This window comes from Rhinatrema bivittatum, chromosome 1, assembly GCF_901001135.1.
Source record: "Rhinatrema bivittatum chromosome 1, aRhiBiv1.1, whole genome shotgun sequence".
Classification (NCBI taxonomy): Eukaryota; Metazoa; Chordata; class Amphibia; order Gymnophiona; family Rhinatrematidae; genus Rhinatrema; species Rhinatrema bivittatum.
In genome coordinates, this window is record NC_042615.1 from 286,580,388 (window position 1) to 286,593,074 (window position 12,687).

At 43.5% G+C, this 12,687-nt stretch overlaps 1 protein-coding gene across 1 annotated transcript in view; it reads left to right on the plus strand.

The window, feature by feature from the left end:
* The first annotated feature begins 5,067 nt into the window (after positions 1 to 5,067).
* ENPEP (glutamyl aminopeptidase) overlaps positions 5,068 to 12,687 on the plus strand; it is a 144,739-nt gene continuing 137,119 nt past the window's right edge. Inside the window, exon 1 of the mRNA XM_029596150.1 lies at positions 5,068 to 5,975. Coding sequence (XP_029452010.1) covers positions 5,320 to 5,975 — 656 coding nt within the window. The 5' untranslated portion in view covers positions 5,068 to 5,319. The remainder of the gene's footprint in view (positions 5,976 to 12,687) is intronic.

A 12,687-nucleotide genomic window follows, 5' to 3' on the forward strand; every position in this document is an offset into this window, starting at 1 on the left:
CTCTGAACAAGTTTGTTTCATCTGTAAATTTGATTACCTCACTCATCGTATTTCTTTCCAGATCATTTATAAATATATTGAAAAGTATGGATCCCAATACAGATCCCTGAGGCACTCCACTGCCCACTCCCTTCCACTGAGAAAATTGTCCATTTAATCCTACTCTCTGTTTCCTGTCTTTTAGCCAGTTTGTAATCCATGAAAGGACATCGCCACCTATCCCATGACTTTTTACTTTTCCTAGAAGCCTCTCATGAGGAACTTTGTCAAATGCCTTCTTAAAATCCAAATACACTACATCTACAGGTTCACCTTTATCTACATGTTTATTAACTCCTTCAAAAAAGTGAAGCAGATTTGTGAGGCATGACCTGCCTTGGGTAAAGCCATGCTGACTTTGTTCCAGGCTGGCCTTGCATGCTAGCAATTCTTCATACACTACAGATTGCTAAGGCATTGATGGTTTTAGTAAGTATTTTTATTCCAGGTGGAAGTGTTGGCATTTTAAGAACATAAGAAATTGCCATGCTGGGTCAGACCAAGGGTCCATCAAGCACAGCATCCTGTTTCCAACAGAGGCCAAACCAGGCCACAAGAACCTGGCAATTATCCAAACACTAAGAAGATCCCATGCTACTGATGCAATTAATAGCAGTGGCTATTCCCTAAGTCAACTTGATTAATAGTCAATCATGGACTTCTCCTCCAAGAAACTTATCCAAACCTTTTTTGAACCCAGCTACACTAACTGCACTAACCACATCCTCTGGCAACAAATTCCAGAGATTTATTGTGCGCTGAGTGAAAAAGAATTTTCTCCGATTAGTCTTAAATGTGCTACTTGCTAACTTCATGGAATGCCCCCTAGTCCTTCTATTATTTGAAAGTGTAAATAACCGAGTCACATCTACTCATTCAAGACCTCTCATGATCTTAAAGACCTCTATCATATCCCCCCTCAGCCGTCTCTTCTCCAAGCTGAACAGCCCTAACCTCTTCAGCCTTTCCTCATAGGGGAGCTGTTCCATTCCCTTTATCATTTTGGTTGCCCTTCTCTGTACCTTCTCCATCGCAACTATATCTTTTTTGAGATGCGGCAACCAGAATTGTACACAGTATTCAAGGTGCGGTCTCACCATGGAGCGATATAGAGGCATTATGACATTTTCCGTTTTATTAACCATTCCCTTCCTAATAATTCCTAACATTCTGTTTGCTTTTTTGACTGCTGCAGTACACTGAGCTGATGCTTTTAAAGTATTATCCATTATGATGCCTAGATCTTTTTCCTGGGTGGTAGCTCCTAATATGGAATCTAACATCATGTAACTACAGCAAGGGTTATTTTTCCCTATATGCAACACCTTGCACTTGTCCACATTAAATTTCATCTGCCATTTGGATGCCCAATCTTCCAATCTTGCAAGGTCCTCCTGTAATGTATCACAGTCTGCTTGTGTTTTAACTACTCTGAATAATTTTGTATCATCTGCAAATTTGATAACCTCACTCGTCGTATTCCTTTCCAGATCATTTATATATATATTGAAAAGCACCGGTCCAAGTACAGATCCCTGAGGCACTCCACTGTTTACCCTTTTCCACTGAGAAAATTGACCATTTAATCCTACTCTCTGTTTCCTGTCTTTTAACCAGTTTGTAATCCAAAGGACATCACCTCCTATCCCATGACTTTTTAGTTTTTGTAGAATCCTTTCATGAAGGACTTTGTCAAACGCCTTCTGAAAATCCAAATACACTACATCTACCGGTTCACCTTTATCCACATATTTATTAACCCCTTCAAAAAAATGAAGCAGATTTGTTAGGCAAGACTTCACTTGGGTAAATCCATGTTGACTGTGTTCCATTAAATCACGTCTTTCTATATGCTCTATGATTTTGATCTTCAGAATAGTTTCCACTATTTTTCCTGGCACTGAAGTTAGATTCACTGGTCTATAGTTACTCGGATCACCCCTTGAGCCTTTTTTAAATATTGGGGTTACATTGGCCACCCTCCAGTCTTCAGGTACAATGGATGATTTTAATGATAGGTTACAAATTTTAACTAATAGATCAGAAATTTCATTTTTTAGTTCCTTCAGTACCCTAGAATGCATACCATCTGGTCCAGGTGATTTGCTACTCTTTAGTTTGTCAATCTGGCCTACTACATCTTCCAGGTTCACAGTGATTTCATTCAGTTTGTCTAACTCATCACCCCTGAAAACCATCTTCGGAACTGGTATCTCCCCAACATCCTCATTAGTAAACACGGAAGCAAAGAATTAATTTAGTCTTTCTGCAATGGCCTTATATTCCCTAAGAGCACCCTTTAACCCCTCGGTCATCTAATGGTCCAACCGACTCCCTCACAGGTTTCTTGCTTTGGATATATATTTTAAAAGTTTTTATTATGAGTTTTTGCCTCTATGGCCAACTTAATTTCAAATTCTCTCTCATAGTAAGGTCAAAGGCTATCGGCGCCATTTTGAATACCAGCAGCCGAGGGTGTGAGCACAGGAGATGGCTCCCGGACCCCCCGCTGGACCACCAGGGAGTTTTGGTAAGTCTTGGGGGGGGGGGGGGGGTGAGAGGGGTGGGGGGGTTGTAGTTAATTCAGTTTTAGCCAGGAAATGAATAAGAATTAATGCATGAACTTATTGGGGGCCCCCCCTTGCCAAATGCAACGTATCTGCCCCCCGACGAATATGAATCCCGAATGCAACATATGGTGTCCCTCTGCACATTCCTAGCATGGGGTATTTGGAGGTTTGAGTGTATATGTGGTGGGTAAGTGGGTATGTGTAGGTGTCAGGTAGGCGTTAGAATGATGGCTTGTAGGGCTGGTTCTATTGGGGGGGGGGTAATATATGGTAGATTTGTGTGAGTAAGGGGAGTTGTGGGTTTACTCAGGGGGGGGGGGGTTATGGCTGCATGTGTGTGTAGGTGGGAGTGTGGTTGGGGCAAGTGTGTGTTTGTGTATGTAGAAGGAATGAATTGAGACACTGTCATTTATTTTCCCTGTCTCTGAGAGAGCTGTGTGTGTCAGAGGTGTATGTGGGGGCTGTAGCATTGTGAGATGTGTGTGTGTGAGGGGTGTGGTATATATGTGTGAATATACTTTACCTTTTTGTGCCACTCTTTGCCAGTTTGTTATTTTCCCTGTCTCTCTCTCTCTGCCTGTGTTGCTGTGTGGCAAAGTGCTGGAAGGAATGGGGGAGTGTTTTGTTTTATTTTATTTATTTATTTATTTAGAGTTTTTCTATACCGGCATTCATGATACAATCACATCATGCTGGTTTACAATTTAGAATAGAACACTGGTCAGCATTCTAATAGTTCACCATTGAAAGCAATGTGGATTGTTTTGGAGGCTCTTTTCTCTGAAAATATTGTTCTGAGGGTTATGTTTTTTTTTAACTCATCCAAGATACTCACATTTTCTTCCTGCAAGCCAAATCTGGTTAATTTTCACCCCCGTTTTGGAAAGTTAATGAGCTTTCTGACAGATGAACATTGATCCCTTTACATATTCTTTCCAACATTCCATATGTTGAAAAACATAAAAAGTATAACTGAGACCAATGCACCGTGCAGTGAGACAGCTTATGCAGTCTGCAATTTGGAGCAGTAAAGACCTGAAATGCTTGAATAACAAATATTTTCATTCACTGGCCTGTCCCAGTAACTATTTACCTCAGCTTCCTTTCTGGCCTTAAAACAGGCAGATTAATCCTTAAACAAAGAACCAATAAAATAATTTACAAAATGGGAACACTTTAGATTAAAAGTAGTTAATACAAACACTTCTTTATGAAAGTAAGTGTTGCCTTGCTTGTAAAAAAAAAAAAAAAAAAAAAAGTACTATTGTTGTATAAGCAAGCTTGCTTAAAAGGCAGTGATTTATCATCCCCAACAGGTGCAAATGTCTGCTTGGCTGGATACTAGTTTTAGATGCAAGTAGCTCCGCTGCTAGGTCAATTCAGCTTGAAAGGCAGCCTAGAAAAGTATAAATAAAGCTGAATCAGTTTCTTGGGATCAGAAAGGATTAGATTTTTAAATCTGCAAAACAAAACTGCTGTAGTTCTTTTTTTTTTTTTTTTTAATATATGTCACCCTCTGGATTATTACCTATAAATTATTGGCCAAATACAGAGAATCCAACTTGTTGAACTGGTATGGTATCTTGTTTCAACCAAACCATGGAAGCATTCATATGCATCAATGGCTTATTTATATCCTGGCCTGTATCTCTCATCCTAGCTTAGGACACTAGAACGGATTTAGAATTTTCTCCCAACCACCCAATACACCAAGAGCGAGAAAGTTTCACCACCAGACTGCCTGAAGCCAACAAGAATGAAGAAATGAAAAAACAAAGAAACCAAAAAACAGCAGTACAATTAAAGTACTACTGTGTCCTCACAAAAAATAAAAGTAAACCAAAGTGGGTCAGAAATGAGAACTTCCAAAAGACAGCTTTTAGGACTATGAAAGTTCCTGCTTCCTGCAATGCCCTTGCTTGTTTCATTAGCCTAATGACAGACATGCAATCTCCATTCAACTACTTTATTGATTTTCTGTCAGTACAGTTGCATAAACAGTGACAACAGATTACCAGCAGTACTTTCCAATTCAGGACTACATACAAAAAAAAAAAAAAGATTCAAAATTAAAATATTTTAAATTTCATTTCTTTTATTAAAATTTATGAATCGCTTAACACAAAAAAATGCCTTAAGTGATGTACAAGCAGAGAATAAAACATTCATAAACGAACATATTAAAAACAAACAGGCAATTTGTCCATCTCATACAGATTTGGTAAATATGAATCGTTACATAACTGTTGGGAGAAAAAAAAGAAAAAGAAACTCATACATTTTTTTTAAGGCCAGAATTTCGTCAGCACAAAGTCTGGAAAGGGAAGATCAAGTGCACCAGAGGAGATAACCTGCTGACAGAGCCTTGGCATGTGATCATCCTTCCACAATTACTGATAACAACGCAACACCGATTTATGTTTAACTCAGCCCGAAAGCCAGGGGGAGGGAAGGAAGAAGATGCCGCGTTTATAAAAGAGCCAGGAGAGCGCCTCTTATTCTCTTGCCCGCCTGTCAACCTCCACGGCCGAACAGCTGGCTGTTAATTACAAACTTAGATGCAACCAAAACAAAGGGGACAGAGGATATAGAAGCAGCAGGGACCGAGTCTGGAGCGTTTCCTTCTGACGTGATCGGGATTTATCTTTTATTTAACAAGTTTACTTGGCTGGGGCTACTATTTCCCTTCCCTGCACCCAAGAGAAGAAGCATGCAAGGATTGGACATGGATTCCGAGGATGAGTGGAAGACCAAGCGCTACTGCATGCGCGGCAAACACGTGGCCCTGATCTGCGCCGCGGTGGCCGCCGTGGGGCTGGTGGTGGGGCTGGCCGTGGGGCTCACCCGACCCGAGCCCTGCGCGCCCCCTGCCCCGGCGGAGCCGACCGCGGAACCCACCGCCTCGCCCCCTGCCCCGGCGGAGCCGACCGCGGAACCCACCGCCTCGCCCCAGCCCGAGGATCCCTGCCCGCCAAGCACCAACGACGGAGGGGGCTGGAAAGACTTCCGCCTGCCGGACCACATCGAGCCGCTGCACTACGATCTGGAGCTGCGGCCGCGCCTGGCCGAAGACACGTACAGCGGCACGGTGAGCATCGCCCTGCGGCTGGCGAGCGCCACCCGCCACCTCTGGCTGCATCTGCGGGAGACGCGCGTCAGCCGCCCGCCCACCCTGCGCGGCGGCGGCGGCCGCCAGGTGCCGCTGCGGAGCTGCTTCAGGTACCCGCCGCAGGAGTACGTGGTGGTGGAGGCGGGGGAGCAGCTGGAGCCCGCCCCCTACCTGCTCACCTTCCACTTCGAGGGCCGGCTGAACGGCAGCCTGGTCGGCTTCTACAGGACCACCTACGTGGAAAACGGAATTGTCAAGTAAAGAATATTTTTCTTCTTCTTCTCTTCCTAGCATTTCGTTTTTATTATGGTTTTCCTTACTTTCAGTTTGAAAATTCTGTTTATAATGCTTTTTTGTTGTTGTTTCCAATCACATTTGTATTGGTTTGTCTGTCTACATATCATTTCCAGACGCATTCAATTTACAGCATCCACATGTTCAGGATAGGTCTAGCTGCATAACAGCTAGAAACCACAATAACAATAACCACAATAATAACTATTATTAACAATAACAATAATATTCTCATGATTCTACCTTGTTAGATGTTGCGTTATGCTCCACACATGCTTACTAAGTCTGATGTAAATCTAAGTTTTTTTTGTTATCCTTTAATATCTTTAATTGACTATTTCTTGTAATTAGTTGTAAGACAAGTTCTTTGATTTATCTATAATTTCATACGAAGTTCGACTTGTTATTTGTACCCACATGGTCGATGTAATTTCCAACTTTGGTTCTCTGTAAACCGACGCAATATGTACCAGTACATGAACATCGGTATATAAAAGCCAATAAATAAATAAATAAATAAATAAATAACATTTTCCCCTAAAACTAATGAATCTAGCCCAAAACGGAAAGCGCTCATACGAATTGTTCTGCAATTCTATTTTTACTTGTTATCTTTTAAATAAGTTGCCGTCCACTACTGCTCCTCCACCACACGCCATCTGGAGGGAAGAAGGGAGGAACTTGTAGGACCCATATGTGGATCCTTCAGCGTAATTAGGGTAGGGGAGCACCTGGCTGTAGGGGTGCACAGCATATGCCTAAAGGAATCAGGGAGCTCTGGTGCCTATTTCTAAGCTTGGGATAGGGGTGGGGCGGCCAAAGGCTGCCCCGCCCCTTAAAGGGAAAAGAGGGTTCTGTTCTCTGGTGCCCCCCAGTGGGGACACCGGAGACTGAAAGGGAAGAAAGTGGGGGGGGGGGGGGGGGCCTAGAACTAAAAGGGATGAAGGTTACCCTGCAGCCCTGTTCTCATGCCTGTCCCTACTACGCCCTCAGGCTGCAGCACCAGCTTTTCCAGGTGGTTACCTATCCAATACCCAGCCAGGCCCAACTCCACTTGGCTTCTGAGATCTGGTGAGATCGGGGGTGGGGGGTGTGTGAAGTGGAGGGTCATCAACCATCAGGGAGCTCTGGTGTGTCGACTCCCCCTTCCTTCCCCACCTACCCTTGCTATATTTTAGATTGCAGCTAATGACAGAGGGCAGAAGGTGGGACAGCAAACGCTGACTGAGTAGGCTTAGAAAGCGAACTGAAGAGCATAGGAGAACTGCTTAGAGCAGAGCTTCCTAAACTGGGGGTCAAGACCCCAAATGGGAGGGGAGGGGAAGGGAGGGATAAGTGTGTACGGTCCAGTGGAGATTGTCACTGCTCCTCTCTCCTTACCTACCACCAAATCTACCCAAGAGAAAAATGTTGCTCTTATCACCAGCCTGTCCTCTCTTCTCCCCAGTTATCATGTACCTTTGACTTGGAGCCCAAAGGAAAACGTTGCTGCTGAACCTGGCCAGGCATTTTGAGAAGGGATTGTTGGAAGGAAGGGATCAGATGCATGAAGGGGCGGGCTGGGGGGGGGGGGTGTTGAGGGTTGGATCATCTGGAGAGTGATTGACTTGATGGGAATGAAAGCAGTTCATCTTGGGGATGGGCAGGGGGTAAGAAGGGATCAGCTGTGGAAAATGTGAGAACAGGGTTGGGAGAGAGGAGGTGGGGGCTGGAAAGAGAGGGAAGGGGTAGGGGAGAATCAGTTTGGGGCTGTAAGAAGGAGGTTAGAGAAGATGATAAGGAGGGAGGATGCAAAAAAAGGGCTTAGGGGTTAAGTTAGGAAAGTGAGAGATGGTGGGGGATGTAAGAGGGGATCTGCTGGAGGAGCAGAGGTTAAGGGTATGCTGGAGAGAATGGAGGTCGAAAGGAAAGATTGACTAGAGAGGTGGAAGTCGAGAGAGGAGATCTGCTGGAGCGAGTGGAGTGATTGTTGGAGAGGGACCACAACCTTTGATAATTTGTTTTGGTCGTCCTCTGGGGGTCAGGTGAATTTTTTAGTGCTAAAACTGGGTCACACTAGCTAAAAGATTGGGAACCCGGGCATAGAGCTCGTTTGAGTGCTGGCTTTTGCCTGTGGTTGCTGCCCATTTAGTAGGCAGCAAGAGGCAAGCCAAGCCCAAGCCATTGAGCATGTTCATTTGCAGAGAGAACCAGCAAGGCCCTTTTTCTGTCCCATTGAACCCAGAAGGAAAGGAAGCTGCTGCAGCTGAGGGAGGTAGGATGTGCTGTGCAGTGAGAGGGAGGCCCCATTCCAAAGCAGGAAACACTGGTGCTGGGCTGCAGTGAAGGAAGAGGGGTCTGGGCAAACTGGTGCTGGGCTGGGGGAAAGAAAGAGAGAGGGGTGTTAGGAGCCAAGGCAAACTGGTGCTGATCCGCGTTATCTCTGGTCAATAAGGTCCTAGTCAGGTGGCAGGACACCACATATTTTGCTGCTGTTTCCCCTAGGATTCTCATTCTTTTGTGGGAACTCGTTGATTTTCTCTTAGTTTCTGAGAAATGTGCATCTCTGACATCTTTGTACTTTGCACAGTATTGGAGAAAATGCATTCCTATTGCAATTTTTCCTGTATTGCTTCAGATGCAGAGTCTGGCTTCTTGGGGTTTCCTTCCTCTAGTGCCTCTCCACCTAAGCAGTGTGGGAGCAGGCAGGGAGGGGCTGGAGCAGGCACATCGGCATCTTTTTATGATCCCAGGACTCAGCTGAAGGCTGAGTGGGGGAGGTGGGAAGAGACACTCTGGACAGGGTTGCCAACCTTGCTTATTTACTGTGAGTTTGGGCCTTTTTTTTTTTTTTTTTTTTTTAAACTTGTGGGTAGCTAATTATTGGGCTACTTTTGTTCCAACTCGTGTTTTTTTGGGCGGAATTTATGCCCCGCTGTTCCTGTCATCTCTGATTGGCTGTCTCGCCAGTGGATAGCTATAGGTGGGCTATGGCCCACCCAACTAGTGCTGTCTGTTGGAGTAGTGCTGTTGCGGGATCCCATCCCTGTGATGGCAAAGAGGACTGGAGCAGCAATGCTGTCGCGGGATCTCATCTCCATGGCGGCTAAAGTAGGGATTTGGCTGTGCGTAATGAAAAGGCCTTGTATATGTGTGGGTGAGAATGGGAGCCTGTGTGCATCTGTGTGTGAATAAGAATAGGAACCTGGGTGTGAGTCTGTGTGTGAAAATGGGAGCCTGGGAAGGAGCGTGAGAGTGAGATTTTGTATTTTTAGTAGTGCGTGTGAGAATGAGAGCTTGTGTGTGTAGAGAATTTGAGAGAGGTAGGTGTGTGTGTGTGTGTGGAAGGAAACAAGAAATTGCCATGCTGGGTCAGACCAAAGGTCCATCAAGCCCAGCATCCTGTTTCCAACAGAGGCCAAACTACGCCACAAGAACCTGGCAAGTACCCAACACCAAGAAGATCTCACGCTACTGATGCAATTAATGGCAGTAGTTATTACCGAAGTAAACTTGATTAATAGCAATTAATGGACTTCTCCTCCAAGAACTTATCCAAATCTTTTTTGAACCCAGCTACACTAACTGCACTAACCACATCCTCTGGCAACAAATTCCAGAACTTAATTGTGCATTGAGTGAAAAAGAATTTTCTCTGATTATTCTTAAATGTGCTACATGCTAACTTCATGGAATGCCCCCTGGTCCTTCTATTATCTGAAAGTATAAATAACCGATTCATATCTACTTGTTCAAGACCTCTATCATATCCCCCCTCAGCTGTCTCTTCTTCAAGCTGAACAGTAGGAGAAGAAACAGAATGAAAAGAGACCCTGAAAAGGAATTAGGAAATGATCAACAAGGGAAAAGTGGGGAAAAAAAAAAAGTCAGACCATCTGATTAGACTAATACAAATATCAGACAACAAAGGTAAAAAATAAAATATTTTGAGATTTTAGCATTTGGAATATGCCATCTTTGGGATTGTGCATTTCTTATATTTTTGTATTTGCTCTTTCTTCAGTATTCCGCTGTTCAGAGTCTGGTTTCTCAAGCTTTTTATTTCGGTTTTGTCTCATGTTTCTGTTTCTAATTTGTTGTCCTTTATTTCTATATTAGGTAAGGGTCAGTCTCTGTTCTGCCTGTGACTGAGGTGCAGTATTTCTGCTAGTGTGTAGTTACTCTGTAGGAGTTTGTAGCAATCCAACTTGTTCTGTTACCCCAGTAGGTGGTGTATTAATGTCTTAGGGCCTGGTTTAGTATTAGCATTGTTGCTTTTTCATAAGGTTGCTGATTGAATTCTGAGCATTAGTGCTGTGACTGTATGGTAAGGCAAGGTTGTAGACATCTCTTTTTTTTGCAGGAGTTTGTGTTACTTTTCAAAATTTTAGCAGTGGAGAGAGAGATTTTTCTGAGGTGACACCAGAATTTGAATTTCTTTTTCATGTTGGTTGTAATGCAAATTGACCTAGTTCTGCTCTATACCTGTTCTGATAATGAATACTATTTTATTGCAGTTGTGATGATTTCTGGCTTTCTGCAAAGAGGTTTCAAACCCAGTTCTATGTAATGCTTGTTGCAATAATTGAGTTCTACTGTAAACTGATATGATATGTTTCTTGCCACATGAATGTCAGTATAAAAAAAGTTCAAAATAAATAAATACATTTTTGTTTTATTACATGATTGATTGGATCTTTTTTTTTCTTTCTTACATAATATACTTGTGCAATATATAAACTGCAATAAATATAAAATAAATTAATAAAGATTAATAAGGAATTAGTTTTGGGCTTGTTTTTTCGGCAATGCATACTTGTTCTTTCATAAATATTTGGCAACACTGACTCTGGAGAACACAGCAGGTAGAGGTCATAAATACTGAAAGAAGTGTAAAAGTAGAGATTTTCTTTCAAAGCCAGTAAAATTGCATAAACACTCAATGACAATAGAAGATAACCAGTGGTACTTTGCATTCCATGACTACATACAAAAAAAAATAGAGCCGTAGCCAAACAATTTGGCATTTACAGACAAGTGAAAAAAATGTGCTCTCACCCTGTTAAATGTTGTTTGTTTAAAACATAACTTATTATTCATAATCTATAAGTAGACACAAGTGTGACCCTTAGGTCTATATGGATGTGATCCATAACGTCTACCCAACCGATTAGTAATCTGAACCTTGTTAAGCATTTGGAGTTGAAAAAGGAGTGTGTATGCCTAAGTCCGAGTGGACTGTTAAGTTTTGGGAAATGGATATATATTCTTAGGCATAGTTTGGGATGAGGTGGAGGTGTGGGTCCTAAAATAAGTCCTGTGACATTTACAGTTATCAAAATTATCATTAACTATTTTGAATAAGTACTTTTTTTTTATGAGTCAAAACATTTCATTTTGAAGGGTATGTATTTATTTGAAACCATTTATAGCCTATGCCCTCCAATGTTCTGGCCAGGTTTCAAAAAACATACACATTAAAATAACGAACAATAAAAACTAAAGGAAACATCTATCATGAAGACAGTATGCCTGACTTGTACAGTGGAGGAGGGGCTGAGCACTTAGGTGGAACGTTACTCTTCTACAAGCTCTTTGAATGCAATCCTGAACAAATGAGTTTTCAGAGATTTTTTTTAAATGTTGGAATCAGAAATGCTGCATAATTGCAAAGGTAAGGTATTTGAAAGGGAGGGGCCAGCTATGGAAAAGGCCCTCTCTCATGTGGACTCAAAGTGAGCTTGTCGAGGTGTTGGGATGTCAAGGAGTTGTCGCTTAGAGGACCTAAGGCGGCATGTAGATCTTCCAAGTGACCATAAACCAGGGAGAGTTAAGGTTGTACAATAAATTGTGAATCATGGTGGCTATCTTATGTTGGATGCACCTCTGTATGGGTTTCAAATGTAGTGAAAACAGGGTCAGTGTTATGTGATCTCTAATACCTGTAAATAACCTGTTACAGTTTTATTGCTTTAATTTCATTGCCCTCTGCTCTATGCATTTTCCTCCCTGTTTCCCCTCCCCGTTGATTGTAATTTCAGCCTTTCAGTTACAATGTGAACCGGTATGATGTATGCTTACTAATGCCGGTATATAAAACGTTTTAAATAAATAAATAAATAAATAAATAATACCTACTCCAGTGAGCATTCTAGCAGCTGAATTTGGATGATTTGCAAAAATCATAGGGGGTAGATTTTCAAAGGGGTATGCGCATACCCCCCGAAAACCTGCCCCAAGCTCCCCCTGCGTGCGCTGAGCCTATATTGCATAGGCTGCCGGCAAGCGCAAAGCCCCGGGACGCTCGTAAGTCCCGGGGCTTTCCTAGGGGGCGTTTCGGGGGCATGTTATGGCTGGTGTGCCATCGGGGGCATTCCGGGGGCGAGGCCGCGGGCGTGGTTCCGGCCCGGGAGCGTGGCCTCGGCCTCCAGACCAGCCCCCGGATCGGAACATGGCGCCGGCAGCCGGCCCAGTGCGTGCAAATTATGCTTGCCTCGGGCAGGCGTAACTTTTCGAACAAAGGTAGGGGGGGTGGGGTTAGGGAGGGGAAGGTGCGGGGGTGTGGAGGGAACGGAGGCAGGTTGCGTGGCTCAGCGCGCGCAGGCTGCTGATTTTGCGCAGCCTTGCGTGCGCTGACCCCGGATTTTAAAAGATACGCGCGTAGAGTGGAGTCGGATAAATATTGAAAGATGCAGT